The 18,065-nt window shown below is 42.0% G+C and overlaps 1 protein-coding gene across 8 annotated transcripts in view; it reads right to left on the bottom strand.

Annotated features, from left to right (window-relative positions):
• Positions 1-609: 609 nt before the first annotated feature.
• Positions 610-18,065, bottom strand: part of LOC127373791 (C-terminal-binding protein 2) — a 94,262-nt gene continuing 76,806 nt past the window's right edge. For 6 of the 8 annotated variants that reach the window (XM_051418552.1, XM_051418551.1, XM_051418553.1 and 3 more), the window contains 7 exons: positions 14,007-14,151; positions 12,361-12,567; positions 8,488-8,702; positions 6,995-7,125; positions 4,824-4,951; positions 4,243-4,360; positions 610-2,542 (listed from right to left, as the gene is read on the bottom strand). In XM_051418552.1, the coding sequence (XP_051274512.1) occupies positions 2,362-2,542; positions 4,243-4,360; positions 4,824-4,951; positions 6,995-7,125; positions 8,488-8,702; positions 12,361-12,567; positions 14,007-14,151 (1,125 nt within the window). In that variant the 3' untranslated portion in view covers positions 610-2,361. Of the gene's footprint in view, positions 2,543-3,703; positions 3,779-4,242; positions 4,361-4,823; positions 4,952-6,994; positions 7,126-8,487; positions 8,703-12,360; positions 12,568-14,006; positions 14,152-18,065 lie in introns of all 8 variants that reach the window. The other 2 variants (XM_051418556.1, XM_051418550.1) reach the window with 1 other exon arrangement.

The raw sequence follows: 18,065 nt of genomic DNA on the forward strand, positions 1-18,065 counted from the left end.
ACCACAGCCTGTTCACACACACACACACACACACACACCACACACACACACACACACACACACACACACACACACACGTTCGATGGTTGATCACACACAAGGACCCAGTCAATAAAGCTCACACCGTCTAAATATAGTCCATATCACAGCAGGAAGGATCCCTCTGAAGTGCGAAGTTGAAGCCTGTTTTGAAAAGAGCTACAGATACATGGTGCTTTTGGAAGAATTAGGCCAAAGTCACACATTTGTATTTCTGTCATCACCCTCTTGGGAGCATCCTGTGATTCAAAACAGCAACACAGAGCTGCTCTCTCCATTGTAAGAAAGCTGTAATGGTATCAAACAGCCTAGCAAGATTACTGTTTACCCCTGAGAGCTCACATTTTTTACTTTTAGCTTCAATTTGGCTTATTTTTATGGGTTTATTGCTGTCACATTTATTTTTATCAGGCGTTGTTTTTACTCTGGCGCCGCCCTATGGTTAAAGATAAAACTTTAAGGATGACACATCACGTAAGATTACAGGAAAGGAAGGTAGCGTCAGAAAATGAACGCACTGCTCTGCTAATATAACATAACAGGACAAAAAGTGTTGGTACAGACAGCTGGTTCTCAGAATCGTATCTTTTATTTGAACTGCACTGAATGCTAAATGTTCACCTTGTACAAGAAACAAATACAAATACTCACACTAAAAACAAAAACATACTGCTGGCTGCCTCTTCTGCTATTGTTGGGACACTAAGTAGGAGTTTCTGCTATTGCTCTTACAGAGTACAGGATGCCCCAAAGAACCTGGCCTTCAATAGAACAAAGAAAATATAAGAAGGAGAGAAGAGAGAGGGTGGATCACATAGGACTATGGTTATAGGAACATTTAACTAGGCAATACAAATCTAACAGGACTCTTCAAAACTCTTTAACACCAAAAAACATGGGATGCGCCTTGTATATAAAAATACCACAATGGAGAGGATGAGGGAGGAGAGAAAATATCCAGACTAACCAGATATTAGTCTTATCTTTTTTTTTTTTTCCTCAAAGACAAAATTCTGGGAATAAACAATATCTTCAAAAAAGTGTTTTCCTGAGTCATTAAGAAATGAAGTTTGCTTTAACCCTTTCCTGTCTTCAGTGTGAAATGTGCTCAAAGAAGCGAAGGGGGGAGAGGGGGGTCACAATCTGTATGCTGCTGCCACCAAGATGAGATCGGTCGTCCATTGGCTGTCATCAGAAAATGTCCGTTTGTCAACAGAAGAGTCGGATGCAGTCACACAAACTTCATTATCATTATTCTTTTTTTTTATGGTTATAAAAAATGTTTCCTTCTTCACATATCACAGTCACACGGACACATCACCAACTCGTAATAACTAAAGAGAAAAAGTTCAATACTTAGCTGGCAGCTCCCTCTAAATCCATATAACTTCAAAATTCAGCTACAATCAATGTATAAAGTGAATGTTTGTGTAGTGTTTACTGCTGACAGCTTACAAAAATAATCACTCAAAATATATTGGAGCAACTTGTGGTTTTCAATGGTCACAGGCGGCAGAAGAAATCCCTCACACTGTGTCGAAGTGCCCTCATGTGGCGAAATCCTGTAACTGCAACTGTGACAGCCGTCATACTGAATGTATTATTGCCAGGAAAGGGTTAAAACCCACTCTAGATTACTATAACTGATGAGCAATCTTTTCCTTTTTATTTGACGAATGATAAATATATATAAGTCAATAATCCATTTTAGTTCATTCACACTAAAGATTGAAAGAAAAAATTAATAATTCTCTTCTGAGGCATAATGAGGGGCCTAAACAACACACATTAGTTACATAAGGAGGCTTGGAGCTGGGTGGAGGAGAGGCGGGGGGAGGGGGTCAGGAGGGAGTTTGGGTGGGGAGGGTAAGGTCCAGTAGCACATGTTAGCCAAAGTTTTTTCTCTTGTTCGCCCGTTGGTGGGTTGAGATGTGGGCCTACGTTTCCCATGAGCTCTGAGTTGTAAGTTGGGGGGGGCTGGACAGAGTCTCATCGGGTAATCCCGGAGCGCTAAAAACACTGGACTCTGTGTCCACAATCATAGGCATGTCCCGAAGAAGAAAAAAAAAAACAAAAAAAAAAAATCATCAAAGAGTAAAGTCGGTACTGAGCCCAAAGAGACAGAGAGTAAAAACTATAACGTTAAAAGTACAAATTCCCCCGGAACACTTCTTTTGTTCCCAGTTGCTGACTGATTGAACAGGCAGCCGCTTGTGTTGTTTCACTGTCTCTTGGTCCCAGTTGGTCGGTTGCTTTGTGATTGGTTGGTTCTGAGTGTCGACGGGTCGAGATGAGATGTTGCTGTTCGTATCCCTTCTGCTGCTATTGCTCGGTGAGGTGCTCTCTGGTCTCGCCGTGTTTGGAGGGCTGGTTGGGCGACGGGGCCTGGGAGGGGTGTGTACCAGAGGGCAGGGTGTGGGCGATGGGCACCCCACCTGGCACCATGCCCTCTAACGCCCCCGGAATGCCACCCGGAGCCACTCCAACTACACCCGGCGGGTATCTGGGGGAAAGGGGGGGAAGGTCAGAGGTTATGTCTAGTGATACTACGTTGGCTCTTTTCTGCCACAGGAACTTTTTCAGGTAACTTTTTTGCCGTATTTCAACCTACTGAAAAAAAGATCCTGCTTTTAAGGTAGCACTTTGATTGTTTAGAGATATACTATCATTTTATTCTAGAAAAAAATAAAGATATACTGGTATCAGCTTCCCAAATGTGAATATTTTCTTTTTTTAAGACTTCTATGACAGTAACTTAAAAATCTTTGGCTTGTTGTTTTTTTAACATACATTTTTTTAACAATTGACTGAACAATTAATTGAGAAAATAATCTGCTGATTTAATCAATAATGACAATTGTTTATTGCTATGCTAACTGTTCCAATATGGTTTGTACACTCAGCAGATCCTGGAATTTTGCACACAGGTGTATGTTTAAATGTCAGAAATGGACTGTTTACGAGCCAAGGATGGCAACTTCAAATTGCTTGATTTGTCGGACCAACAATTCATAATTCTAAGCTATTCCGCCCACATGATCTAAAACAAGAGAAAAGCAGCAAATCCTCAGATTTAAGAAGCTGAGGCCATTGAATATTTGACATTTTTTTTACTTGGTAAATTACTCTTTCAGAACTAAAAAACTGTATCTCAAGTTAAGATTTAATCTTTTTTTAATCCTTTATCAGTATAAAATTTGCCTAATCTTTATGGTTCTTGGGATGGGGTGGAAGCACAAAAGGGACTGATTTAGTTCCTGGGACTATTTTGTGGAAAAGAGCCGTTATATTATAATAAAAACTGTGAGGAAAAGATCACACTGTCGGGGGCACCATTCAACCAGAAAGGGGGGAAAAGGACGATACAGTTCAGAGACTCCTACAGAACTTGCCCAAAAGAACCCCATAAGAAGGAAACCACAAAGCATGACCCCATCCATGAAACTGCATCTGAATGGCTTTATGTCATGCTTACTGGGACACTCAAAAACCCCACATTCGCTGCCATCCATCTCTACTCTGTGTTCAGTCAAACGGGTGAGTACTGGGTGGGTGGGAGGAAGGGGGGGGTTATAGAGGTGACACACAGCAGGTGAGCTCAGGTGAGAGGGTCTTATCCGGGACCTCCAAACAAAAGGCTGTTGGCCCGGATGGTTGTATTTACCTGCTCCTGATCTAGGCATTAATTTTGTCTTGGGGGACACCGGTTGTTACGGCTGGAAGAGTTTGGTTCAGATGGCTGCGTGAAAGAAGCACATGGAGGCGGACATACTGAGATCAGGAAGGGTCCACAGTGGGACAATATGGGCAGAGAGTTACCTTTCTACTACTACAGAGAAAAATTTGTAAGGGGACAGGGCACTAGGATCTATAGCAGAGGAGTAAATTCTTTTAAAACAGTGAATATAGAGGTAACAAATGGAATAGACATGGCAGTGTAAGAATTTCCTCATTAACGTAACGAAAGAAACTTTTAAAACCATTCTATCATTAATCTATCATGAATCCTCTCATTTGGAAGTTAAGAAATATATTAAAACATAGGTGCTACAGGGTTATAGAATACATTAATACATTTTACTAACATATCAAAATACGATCCTAAACATGTTTCTATTTTTTTAAATGCAGGGCAGCTTTTAAAATATTCTTCTGAAATAGCAAGAGGGACATTTGCTAGCCATCTGCACTTTCAGTCCCTACCTGTAGGCGGCGCCGTTGAGCTCAGGGTGAACGCCCGGTTGATCCATAACCGCCCATGGTGCCGTGGTGACGAAGAACTCCTTGTTGACGCAGTTTCTTAGGCTGTCTGGGATACGGCCTGTCACACGAGCACACACACAGAGTTAAAAAGAAGCACAGCACACCGGCATCAATCCGACACTGTATGGAGGCCGTGACTTGTTATGAGGGGGACGAGTGACCACACGACGCCAAAGTGTTAATGAGTTCAGACTGACAAACGTCTGAGGCTTGGGTACACGAATGCAAATTAAGATCATTTAACAATCAGGATGTTTTCTGGTGGGCCAACCCCTGGGCTCTGTTCTGCGTCGGGGAGCTAATGATGACATCTATTAAGAGGTCCAGATTTAATAAAGTCTGCCCAGGGCCTATTGAAGTGGAAATGTGACATCTGGGAAAGAAAAGACGTGCAACAGGTCACATAGCAGACTGAGGCAGAGGGGGTGGGGGTTGGGGGAAGGTTGGTTAGTGAGTCTAATTATAAAGCAGTGGAAGGTAGGTGAAGGATTTAATGTTGCGTTTGTCAGATTTGCGCGTACCGGTGATGGCTCTTCGGATCTCGGTGGCGGCCGCCTCCCTCATCTCCAGAGAGGCCTGCTCACTGTACCAGGCTGTGTGCGGTGTGCAGATCAGGTTCGGAGCGTCTTTCAGCGGGCCCTGAGCAAAACTGGAGACACAGAGGGGAAGAAAAGAAGACAAATGAAGACAAAAGAGAAGTAGCTGGTGAGGGACACTGAGGGAAAAGCTGTGTTTAGAGATGTACATTCTGTCCTCTGATCACAAAAGGGTTTTTAAAGTCCCCCTCCATTAAATCGACATTCATTGTGCAGAATGATGAATGAGTTTGGTGAAAGATTCTGTTACATCCTAACTACTTTGGAAGCCAATCGTGGTCCAGTATTCACCTTACATTTGGTGACTGTGTGTCCAGCACTAAAATATGTGAAATGAAAAACATATTCAATATTAATAAATTGTGGATTTTTAAATAGTTAATTGAAATTTTCTTCTGGAAAAACTATATCTGACACAAATGATTATTCAAATTATATGTATTTTTATATGTCTTATTGCATATCTGAAGAGGATCTTAAAGCCTGTTATGCTCACAGGATGGTGTTATATGACAATTGTTTGACAGTGGTTAAAAATGAACAAACAGTTATTTAAACTAGTTACATTTGTAACTGTAACTGTCGCATTGGAAGTTCTGAAACTGAGATATTATCTGTTCATGTAGTGCTATCACTGCTTATATTTTTTTCATGGCCAGTGCAGGTTGGTGCATTAAATTATTGCCATGGGCATTTCTTTGTTTTCTGCTTTGTGTGAGAGTATCAAATATGGCAGATGTTATTCATTATTGGGGCAATCAGAAAGCCCATTCATGTGCATCAACTCGTTTCATATTGCAATATTAAATTTTTTTTCTAAAACGTCAAATGTTTGTGTACAATTTGTCTGGAAACATGGCCGATGGGAGAATATGTCAGATACTGTTATTCACACACGGCCCAACCCTTCTTCCTCCTTTCCCAAAACTTCCTTTCTCTCGTCTCTGCTCGCTCGTGTGGCACTGAAAAACAAATCAGCTCCAACTCCATCTCCTCCGCTTCTTCTACCCTTGTAACACCTGACCTGTCTGTGTATGTGTGCGTGTGTGTGCGTGTGCGAAGTGTAATGCCTAAACAGCGCCCTGAATCAGTGTTGTGTCGCATGGGATGGAAGGCCGGTGTTATGAAACACTCCCCTGTTGACATATCGGGTCAGTGGAGCATGAGTTCCAGCTCCATCGGGCTGAGTTTCGGTCTTCTCGAGGAGCCAGTCAGCCGAGCAGCCGGCCAGAAACAAGCAGCCTCCAAACCTCCCTAACTGCCCCTGATCCGTGAACAACACATCAACACCAGTTACCCCCTGAGATGAGGAACATGGTTCTTAGAAAGGTGGAAAACTAAGAGGCGTGGAAATAGAAATGGAGACTGTATCTCAAAGCTGCAATGCAGTGACGGGACAACAAGATTAAGGGGACAATGGCAATGTTTTGGCGGTAAAGATAAATATTGTCTACGCCAAATGACTAAATGTTTACAGTAGCATTTCCAGTCTGACTTATTAGCTTGTTATGGCCTTAAATGTAATACTTTTTCAATATAAATGTAAGTTACTGAAGATGATCTACAGCAATCTTGGTAAATTATACATATTAGAGGAGTTGGAAGTTTAAATTTGAAGCATTTAGCTGATTTTAAGCACATTTTCTTTACAAATGTGTCCTGATATAAGTGAGTCATTGGGCTTGCACAGCTTAAAGAAGGAAAGGATACACTCTTTGTTGCGCCTCTCCTCACTCAGCCATCCACCTGCGCCTTTAACTGTATTTAGTTCCCTCTGATGGGTATAAAGCATGCTCTCCATCTCCTGAATTCCATTACCTGCAGGGCCCTGAAGGAGCCTTTTAGGAGGAGTATGAGGTCTCTTTAACTCGTCATGTCTTCCATTGTTTCTGTCTGACTGTCTCATCAGCTGTTTAAGGTTCTCTGTCTCTTTGTCTGTGTAATTTGTTGCTTTCTTTCCCTTCCTGCACACCCATCTATTTCCTTGTCTGTATCTGTTTCTCTAAGTGAAGCGTTCGTCTCTCTGACTGTTAGAGGGATTTTTTTGTGTGTGTGTGTGCGTGTGCGTGTGTGTGTGTGTGTGTGACTACACTTACGTGAAGGGCTCCGTCTCGTGAACGTCCAAGGCGGCTCCACGTATCCTGCCCTCCTTCAACGCCTGGGCCAGGGCCTTCTCATCCACCAGGCCTCCCCGTGCGGTATTGACCAGGAACGCACCCTGACGCATCTGCAAGGGCACAAAAAAACACACATACAAACAAATCAATGCAAAGCAACAGCGATATAGCCAGTTATTTACAGACAAATGAGCAGATATGTGTGTGTGTTTTTATGTGTCTGTCAGCCTGGCAGTCAAATGAATCTGTTTGATCTTAAGAGGAACATCCATCTGGATTGGATGTCTGCATTTGAGGGTCTTAAAACATATTACACATGACAGGAACTGAGAAGAAGAAATAAATGGGTGACACCTTTGTTGTGCCTGACACCTGAAAGATCTAGGAGACAGACAGCACCTGGGAAAAATACTGTCAGATGTGGAATAGAGAACAGTCTTTATCCAAAACCAAGAGATGAAATGAAGTATGAGGGATGAGCTGAAAGATGAGGCAGCGCCACCACCCCTTACTGCTTGTGGGGGGAGGAAAAAAAAAGGCACAACAAAAAGTGTAAGAGGGAGGAAGAAAAAAAAAAATCAAATGAATATGCTCAGAAGAAAGTAATCCCTTAATCTTGACAAAAGCTGAAATCCAGGGGCATGAAAAGCCTTTACGCTGGCAGGCAGTCTTTTATTAGGCCTTGGTGGTTTTGACACACACAGAAACACACAAACACGCACACACACACACACACACACGTTTCCACTTTAGAAGCTGAGAGCGACTGCCAAGATTTTGGGTGAGGAAGGAGAGGAAAGTGTTCTTTCATTGCGGCACTCAAGAGGCAGCTGAGAATCTTAAGCTTTGGAAAAAACAGAGTTAACTAGGTTAGACTATTACCCTACACCCACTTCAGTAACAGTAAGAAGGGCACACGAGAGACAAGACAAAGGCAGAAAACAGTGAGTGGCAACATGGGGAGATATCGACTGAGAGGAGACGCTTCTTCGGACTGTGCAGTTCCCCGGCTCCCCTGCAGGTGTCACCCCAGGCGGCGCCTCGGAGAGCAGTTATTGACTCAGAGAACAGCACTTTCCCCTCGCAGTGCTCTCAGCCCCCTGCTGTGCAGCCTAGTCGATATATTTGCTGTAGCCGTGGGCTGGCGCTAATTGCATTTGACAGAGCAAAGGAATGAATTTGTGTCCAGCTTTGGTGGAGCTTAAGATAAAGAGCAGGGAATGTGCAGGCAGGAAGGCTGCTGCCGTTTCTTCTCTTCTTTTTTTCTCTCTTCTCTCTCCTTCTACCGACTATAATGCTCTTTAGGACAGCCTCCAGGCTGACAGAGTAATAATACACCAGCAGCGCTGCGTGTCTACCTGCTAGATAGCACTGCATTAAGCCCAGGTCAGGTCACAGCTGTTCAATGGGATGTTCGGCTCTGTCTGGGTGACGCATCCGTGTGTGTGTGTGTGTGCGTTTTACTAATGTACCTGTTTGATGGTGAAGTCGTTGATGAGGTGGTGGTTGTGTTCGTTCAGGTTGCAGTGCAGGGAGACGCAGTCGCTCTGGTAGAGCAGGTCCTGCAGGGTGTAGACGCGCTGGACGCCCAGCGAGCGCTCCAGGCCGTCCTGCAGGTAAGGGTCGTAGAAGATGACGTTGAAGCCGAAAACCTTGGCCCGCACTGCCACTGCCTGGCCCGAACGACCTGAGGACACACACAGAATTATATATATATTTATGTGCACAGTCAAAGACAGGAGCAGAGAGGCATTTATATTACACACTGACATTTTAAGTATTTAGTCTGTCCTTCATCTTGTGCAAAGATTCTCGCTCAACTAATCTCACAAACTGCATTTATTCTAAATTTAGACAAGTCAAATGATTTCTTGCCACGATTCAGCCCAGTGATTGATATTATTTCTGATCATCCAAAGTTCATCCAGATAAAGAAGCATCCAAAAACCTTAAACCAAAAACCAAAAATGAATATATAATTCAAGTAAAATCATTCCTTGAGTTCAGTGTTTTTGAGGCAACACATCGGTACATATTTGCCTAGTAGAGTGACTTAAAATGACTGCAAAACCAATATCATCTTCAGTTTGTTTAAAACTAAAATTACAGGAAGTAAAGGGCTGTAAACGCATCATAATGAGCACTACTAAATGCAGTAGACATCATTTCTGTTAAATACACAATGATCATGAACATGACACTATAATATACAGTTTAACATCCTAAAAAATGTGAATCTTTATTGGTGATCTCATCAAGTTTTTAATTTAACTTCTGTCCCTTCTATCAAATCAAACAGCCTTTCTTTAATATTCCACTGGTTTACACTTGAATAATGGATCTGCTCATCCTCTTTTAACATAAGTGATATCATATTAAGGAAGCAGAGAGATCGTTCGTGGTGTCTGTAAGAGATAAAAAAGAAATTTGTCGTTAGAAAGAAAAGGATTAATGAGGGATAAGTGATGGAGTCATGATGGAGGAATAATTCTGCACTAAAAAAAAGGACAATGCAGGCAACTGGTTTCTAGTCGAGGCTGCGAGACGGTGAATCAGAAAGTGAATCTGTAGTATATCAGCCTCTCCCCTCCGTCTCTCACAGCCATTTGTTGTGTAGGCTGAGAGTCGATGCAGCTGAGAGAGAGAGAGAGAGTGTGACGGAGAGAGTTGGATGTTGTTGCTCGTGCAAAGGATCGATAAGGTCCTTTACACTCTCAAGATCCTCTCTTTGTGATGGAGCATTATGTCATGCTCTTAGGCTCCACTGTCGAGGAGAATCATTCTCTCTTTTTTCATCTCTTTCAATCTCAGCCAATAAAAGATGGCAGCATAAAGACTCAGTGACAACAGCCTTGTAATACTTAAGCCATCACTCAGACCATTTTTTTTCATATTTTCTTTTTTTATACAGCTGCTTCAATTACAGTAAAAAAAAAAGCAACCGCTCCAAAGTGATACATCTTTCACATTGTATTCACTTTTTCTCAATTAGCCCTGTGTACTTCTGCTTCACTTACTTTATTCCCTCTAATTCCTTTGACAATGCACAGGGCACAAGCAAGAACCTGTTGCATTCAGCTCCTGATTATACGTGCAGGTTGAAAGACTGATACAGACAGCAGCAGCAGCAGCAGCAGCAGCAGCAGCAGCAGCAGCAGGGGAATGGGTTTTTCCAGTCAGTTTGAAACAGACCAGGTTGTCTTGTGGCTGCAGTGCAATCTGATTTACTGAGGCTGCTGGGGGGGATGTCGAAATTGGCATCTCTGTTTATTCTACAACGATTTTCTGCCTGTGTCACTGTTGGAAAATTGTTGGCTTTACAGAGAAACGGTATCTCTTTGATATTTAGGGATTTACAATAAAGTCTGTTTACAGTTGATTTTTTTCTTATCTGAAAATATTCCCAATTCTGCTGTGCTGCAGCTGCACTAGAACCTATTAGAAAATGTCTGTTTTTGCATGGATTCTTCCTTTAATATAGAGAGATACACTGGTATACACTGCTGTTAATCATTAACAGTTTGTCTCCTTTCTGTGTTCCTAAGCCTCCCTCCCTCCCTTCCCACACCAATCAATGCAACTAAAAGAGAGAATATTCTCAGGTAGATCTGAGCATTTCGACCCCTCACTCTCAACTCTCAGCTGCAGTCTTCTGCTTTGTATTGCTCATTTATCCACAGTCGAAGGACAACAATAAAATGTGAGGCCAAAAGATTTTTTTTTTAAATCAACTCAACCAACCCGGTGGCAATGCGGCAGAGGTAGCAGGGACTGGTCAAGGCCAACATTAAGGAAAGAATGGTGCTTTTGTAAAAAAAAAATAAAAAAAACCCATTCCGTGTTATTGTGTGCAGCTGGCAGTCAAACAATTGTTGGTTGCTTGTGCTGTGGATTTCACTTGAACTATACAGCTACTATAGCTTGGCAATATGGTTAAAATCAGTAATGATATTAATTAAGATATTATTGATATATGTCACAGTATGAAAAACTGAAACTGGCATTTCATTTTATTCATATGGATTAACTATGAAAATAAAAACAAAATACATTAGGTCACCTACATTTGTTACACCTTATAAATATCAGGTTCAATTTGAATTTTGTTTTGCTCATAATGTATCCCATGAATCCCCCCTTGAACCTGATATCTGGCTTTCCCCAGATAAAACCATCATCATTTAAAATATCATTCTGTGATCATTTATACAGAAATATGCAGAAAATGAAATTAAACTTAACTGTTATTTCTGAAGGTAAGAGATAATCTCATTGATAGTACCATTTTTGGTGGGTGTAAAACTAATGCTAGGAGTGAAGTCAAATCAATACAATTACAAATGAATGAATTCTTAAGTAGCCCAACAGTTATTTTAAAAGTGTAAAGGCCTAAAAGGTTGGTATGGCTGGTACTTAAAGTGCTCCTGAGTTTATTGTCACCCCAGACCCAGAGGTGTTCTTCATTCTGTGTGTGTGCAGCCTGCAGAGTTGTGCAGCTGGCTGTATCTGTACAGCAGAGGCCTACAAACAAACACACCAGGAGGCCTTTGCTCTCCCCAACCTCCTGCTGACAATGGACATTGTTTTGGAGACGGCTTGAGCCAGAAAGACTGAGAGGAGGCTGGAGGTGGGTGGACTGGGTGAGAGAGCGAGAGAGAGAGGGATTTCTCCCTGTGCCAGGACCTGCTGTTTGTGCACATTAAGTCTAGGAGGCTGTCTACGACCTGTAGGGGGGCGGAGGTTGTGTGTTTGTGTGTGTGAGGGGAGTGTATGTGGACACAGAGATAAGGTGGCACTCTGGAAAGGCTTGTGAGAAGACAGAGCTTCTGTCAGCCCACTGATGTTGAGACAGGGCAGACTGACGCACAAACACACACAATCAGCATTAAAACAGGTGCAGGGAAGGGAAACGCACTGTAACAGACACACACAGGCGGAATCCAGTCGGCCATGAGGGGCCTGATTATGGCAGGGCAAGGTGTCGAGGGACCACAGTGGCAGAGAGGAAGAGTCGAAAACAGAAGAAGGGAGAATAATGGAGATATAATGGTGAGCGTTAGAGCGGTGGGATGAGAGAACAGTGTGGCAGAGAAAAGGAAGCCAGCCCGGAGGGAGGCGAAACAGACAACCTTGAGATAATCTGTGGGACGGGCAGAGGGAGAAAAATAACCTTATCAGGGCAGGAAAACAGAAGGCACATTGCGCGGTAAGAGGATATGAAAAAACAAAAGCCAGGGCAAGGAAAGGGAGAGAAACAACAGAAATAAGAGGAAAGGTAAAAAGCTGGAGGAGGAAACTAAACACAAAGAGGACTAAATAACAAAAATAAACCTAAATAAACTAACCGAAGCCGATGAGGCCTAGAGTTTCGCCACGGATGCGGGCAGCGCCTGATGCCACCTCGCGGATCTGCTCCACACTCTGGACCCGCGTGCCCTCCCGGAGAGCCTGGTAGAGCCAGGTGTTTCGCCGGTAAAGGTTGAGGATGTGGCACAGAGTGGAGTCTGCTGTCTCCTCCACAGCTGCTGAGGGGATGTTACACACAGCGATGCCTAAAGAAAGAACATGCACACACGAGGCAAAACAGTAAATTAATCTCGACCAAAAAAAAATCATAATTATAAAATATGTATCATCGCTTGGCAAATGTATGCAAAACTACATATCCAAAAGTAGCTCTAAAAGTTGCAACACATATGAAACAAAAACTTGAATAACGAATTGGGGTTATTTTAAATTGCTGTTGGCCTAGAATCTCTAATCAAGGCGACAGAATTTTGTTCAATCACACTATATTGATCATATCATCATAATATGATCCCACTGAAAGTCAAGATAAGGTTTATTGAATAAATTATGGCAGAGCCCTATTCTATCTAAAGTTAGCTGCTCAATAAAGCAAGTTTTAGACACTTTCTGTCAAGATCTCCTCCAGTAGAATAATTTTGTTGCCGGCAGGGAATTCAAACCCCTGACCTTGTGGTATTACCTTGCCTATCCTCCAACAACACAAAGATTTCCATTATCGACACTTAAGCACTTCTGCCTGCCCTCGTTCTCCTCTAATGTCCTCATCCCACTCTGTATCTCAGAGAAGCAGCACAGCCGTCTCTGGACAGCAAAAAATAGCCAGAGCCCGCTCAATCAATGCCCCCTTTTCTTCTCCCCGAGAACAGCCGCCATATCAGCGCCGCCTTCTCCAGGCACGATAGCTTTTGACTCCTGCGTTGCGAGGCAGAGCGCCTTCAGTGAGTGGGTGGCAGTTAGACACAGTATCTCGCATTGGCAGGGAAATGGCAGCTTTGTCAACTGTAAGGGCTGTTTGAGCCACCAGCCTGCTGATATAAGCCTGGGTGGTGGTTCAGAGAGAAGACTGAACTCCCTTCTCTCTCTCTGTGTGTCTTTCCCTTTCTGTCTCTTTGAACATTCTGGCTCACAGTGGGATGTCCACCCTTCATCTGACTCTTTAATTCAGTCTTTGATACCGTTCTGAAAATCTATACAGTAAAAAAAAAAAAAAAAAATGAGGAAACAGTAAACATGAAGCAGTCCCCCTTTAGGCAAAATCACTATCAACTGTGTGATCCAGTGTCCCCCTTTGCCAATCACTATAATTTTCTACGTGCCGGATCGCAATGGCGTGATGAATTTCCCTTCAAGATTCACCTAAATCTGATTACTGGTGCCCGAGGTATCACATGTGTTTAATGAACAAACAAACGATCAAATGAGCAGACACCAATCCACACTACTCACCATGAAAAAATCCATACTGCATGAGATAAGGTAAACTTCAAAGCAACGCAAGTCTACTAATACCTCGCCCAGACATGAAAAACTAAAAATCATTAAACAGACGCATACATGGAAAGAGAACAGAAAAACACACCTACAGCAGTAGACGCAATACCATTTCTACCATTCTACTACACTATGAATTACTGGTTATGACTTGATACTGGTTATGTTTTAGCAGTAACTATCTTGTTACCCAGCTCTCCAGCAGCCTTGATGTCGATATTGTCGTAGCCGCTGCCGATGCGGATGATGATGCGTAGAGCTTTGAACTTTTCCAGGTCCTCTCTGGTCAGGGTGATGGTGTGGTACATCATGGCCCCCACTGCCTCATTGAGCACCTGCAGACACGCACATAAATAAAATGTTGACTGAATTAAACTCTTTTTTTTTTTCTCAATTACAGCATTTCATTCATTAATCTGCTTTGTTGTTGTTGCTGTTGTGCATTCATTCATGCAACATGGCTATTAGTCCATTTGAGTTCATAAGAACTCATGACAATCACAAGATCACATTCCTTCCAGAGGAGCCGTGAAAACCTTGTCTGCCATGACCTCGGACGCTTAAGAAAACATTTAAGATTTCACAGAAAGGGGGAACTACAGACATCACATGGTCACCAGGAGCATTGACACAGACCTCCTTTAACAGACTTGCTGAAGTGGAACAAGTCATTTTATTGTGTCAGAGGGGCTGCATGGTCATCACAATTGCACTCAGACCCCGAGGGTGTTTATGGACAAAGGGTCTGGGCAGTTGACTGGACAGAGAGGTCAAGGCAGCTGCTGATCGCAAGATAAACCTTAAAGTATGATAGCATGTGGTAGGGGTCAAGGAAATAAAGAATAAAAATGAACCTATTACATCTGGCAGTAAAATGTATCTTGAGTGAGATCAAGACCAGGATCAAAACATACCTATTCACAAAAAAGATTATCATTTTATTAGGTCTTTACTCGCCACAGCAATCGCATGCCTATCCGTCCTGGAAGAGTGGTATCTTCACATTTTTCCGTATGTAAATGAATGAGGGTCTAAGAGTTAATAATGTGATCGATTGTATGGATTGTAAAACCCTCTGAGACAAACTTGCAATTGTGGGCTGTGTAAATAAATCCAACGTCACTTGAGCAAGCTTTAGATGTATTGCGGCTACAAGTTGGCAAAGTGAGGACCTGAAAGTGTTTCTCCAAGCCAAATGCGTGATCTCAGCACTGCCTCAATAATGTCAGCCACCATAAAATGTAGCCGAAACAAGAAACAGCACGTAATTCTGTTTTAAATTGAATTCATATCCAACTAATCCAATCTGTTTAGGCAGAAATGGACCCGGACAAATCAAGTAATCTCGAGAAGAAAGCATTCCTACATGTCAAAGTTTAAGAATGATTTGCTACAACATACAGTGCTTCATAAATAACTGCATGGTGGAATCCGAAGCAGTACAGATAAAAATCACTTGTTCTTTACTTCAGGACATAACTTTCCTCTAAATTTAATTCAAATCTTACTGTTTTTGTTTTTTTTTAGATTTCCTTCTAAAAAAAACAATCAAAAGAAAAACCCCTCTTGGTGTAGAAAATCACAAGATGTACTTGAGTCAAATATTCACCTCAGGGTAGAAAAGAAAATGTCTGAATTCGCTAATCCTCTGCCACTTGACATGGACAAGGTGACCTGGCCTATGATTCAGTCTGATGTGGATCTAAACTATTCCCCTTCAGTATCAGCCACGGCCCCTGTCAGCGCCTAAATAATAGCTCTCCAGCCAAACTGCATTAGCTTTCCTGTGATTAGCAGATTAGCTCTGAATTTCCATACTGCTTTTATTAGTGTCCTGGGCAGGCCTTCCAGATACTAGTTCAAGGTTAAAAGGCACACATTAAAAAAACGCAAACACACACTTACACACACACTTACACACTCTTTTTCTCTCCCTCTGGGCTGAGCCTGAAGGTCTAGTGCTGTTTCTCGAGTTGGAATCTTTTAGCGTGAGCAATGATTTTTTTGAGGGGAAATCTACTCTACAAATGTAGCTGATTTTAATGGAAACTCTGACCTAATCTACATCCCTCCCACCACTGTAACCAAAGCCTTCTTGCTTTTAATGTCTATCATTTTTGATGCCTGGGCTTTTCTTACACATCAGCCAGGCCTCCCCCTTTTGGCCTGCGTGAGCATTGAGTGACAACAAATTATTGTTGAAAAGTTGTGTCAACTTGGTGATACGCGTAGCCTACTGTACAGTTTGTGTGCGTGTGTTTGACTCCATGGCTTACTGGTGAGGGATTGTATGGCTATGAGGTCATCCCACTAGTGAGCTGAATGAATGTAGTTGGGGAATGAGACGTGGTTGTAATGCTGAGAACAGACTTTCTCCACCTGGCAGGGAAGATGTGCTCTTCATAATGTTGCTTTTTCTTTTCTTGTTTTCTTTTTTTTTTTTTTTTTTTTTTTACAATTTAGCACTTCTTAAAAGCCACGATAACAGCCTTAAACAATACATAAAAAACCATTAAACACTGCAGAACAACATCGCACAATAATGTGGAGTATGTTATAAAGAAAAAGCTATGATCTTTTATTGATTGCTTCTTTTTAATCGACTTTAGCAGTAAAGCAGTGAGTAAAAGGGGGAAGAAAAAAAAGATTCTTTGTGTGAATGAGGCTAACACAGCAAAGTAAAGCTTAAATAATAAAAACAGCTGTATACTCTAGGGAATATAAGAATTGTTTGACATGTTGTAAAATACACTTATTTGCTTTATTACTGTAGAGAGTTAGATGAGATTGAGACCACTCTCATGCAAATAGAATAAACACTGGCAGCTGCTTAGCTAGCGTAGAATACAGACTAGAAACATGGGAAACAGCTACCCTGTCCAAAAATTAAAAAAAATCTAATTTTAAAACATTAAAAGTCACTAATTAACACATTATAACTATTTTTAATCACCTGCAGTGTAAAATGAAAGGTTGTGCTTTTAATACAGGGTTAAGTGCTAGACACAGTTGCTAAGGTCATAGCCAGTTTCCAGTCAACGTGCTAACTTAAGCTAACCGGCTGCTTACGGTTGCTTCATATTTACCATACCAGCTAGCATTAAGTCTCAGTGAGAAAGCCAATAATCAATATTTTCCACAATTATTTTAACCAAGTAGTTCATGTTAGCTCAACAACAGAAAGTTAATCAAGAATTCTGAATATCAAATAATAGTTTAAAGCAAAAATACCAAACATTTAATCATCCCTGTTTTTTAAAATGTGACAATTTGCTGCTATTCTGTTTTATATACTTGTAAATTGACTGGGTTGTTTGGATAAAAGGAGCAATTTAAAGTGACATTTTATGGACAAAAAAACCCATCAATAGATCATTTGCTTACATAAACTAGCTACAACCCTGATCTTAAAACCACAATTGGACAGTCAGGCAGCGTACAATGTAAAAGACCAATGTTGACTCTATGCCATATGGGCTATCATCCAACTTTTACAACCCACATGTGACTGTGAGAAAGACTAGGGATCATCGACCTTGATGTTGGAGCGCAGGTGCTGTGTGCAGGATTTAGTCTCACTGAAGTGGTATTGTAACTTGATCTTGATCAGCATTCGCCCATGTGTTTCATCATGCCCCTATCACCCGAGAAATAAGGGATTACCGGGTGGAAGACCCAACATAACCTCGGACCACTTCCATATACCACCCTTGACAAGCCTTTCCCATGAGTTTCTATATTTTCTGGTGTGGATGGAGAAGAGTGTAGCAGCTGGTGTCTGGCATGACAACATCATACTGAAAGTGAGTTATCAGTGCTGTATCTCTGCGTCCATGCCGCAGAAGGAAGAGATTGGACATTTTCAATCTACACCACCCCTCTGGGTATCTAGACTGCAAGTTATTACTGCGAAATGCTGAATATGCTGGTGAGGTGAACATTACAATCATGTTTCTCCTGATAAGGCAGTGTTAAAACAAACAAAAAGCTCCCCGCTCCCCCCTTCTCTTCACCGCCCAAGGTCTTTGATTGAATTGATCTCTATGCAAATGCTTGGTTTTTAATATGTCCCATTTTCATAAAAACAGCGAGAGGAAAGATGTAGCGGCTCTCACGCCGTCTGCAGATGGAGAGATAGCACTTCGGTGATACCCATCTCCGTGGCCATATATTGTTTTGCAGCCATGGCGCTGCATAAAAAGCAATAAAGAGCCTCTACAAGCCAATGTAATTACACTGCATCCCCGCC

Source organism: Dicentrarchus labrax, unplaced genomic scaffold (assembly GCF_905237075.1).
Source record: "Dicentrarchus labrax unplaced genomic scaffold, dlabrax2021, whole genome shotgun sequence".
Lineage (NCBI taxonomy): Eukaryota > Metazoa > Chordata > Actinopteri > Moronidae > Dicentrarchus > Dicentrarchus labrax.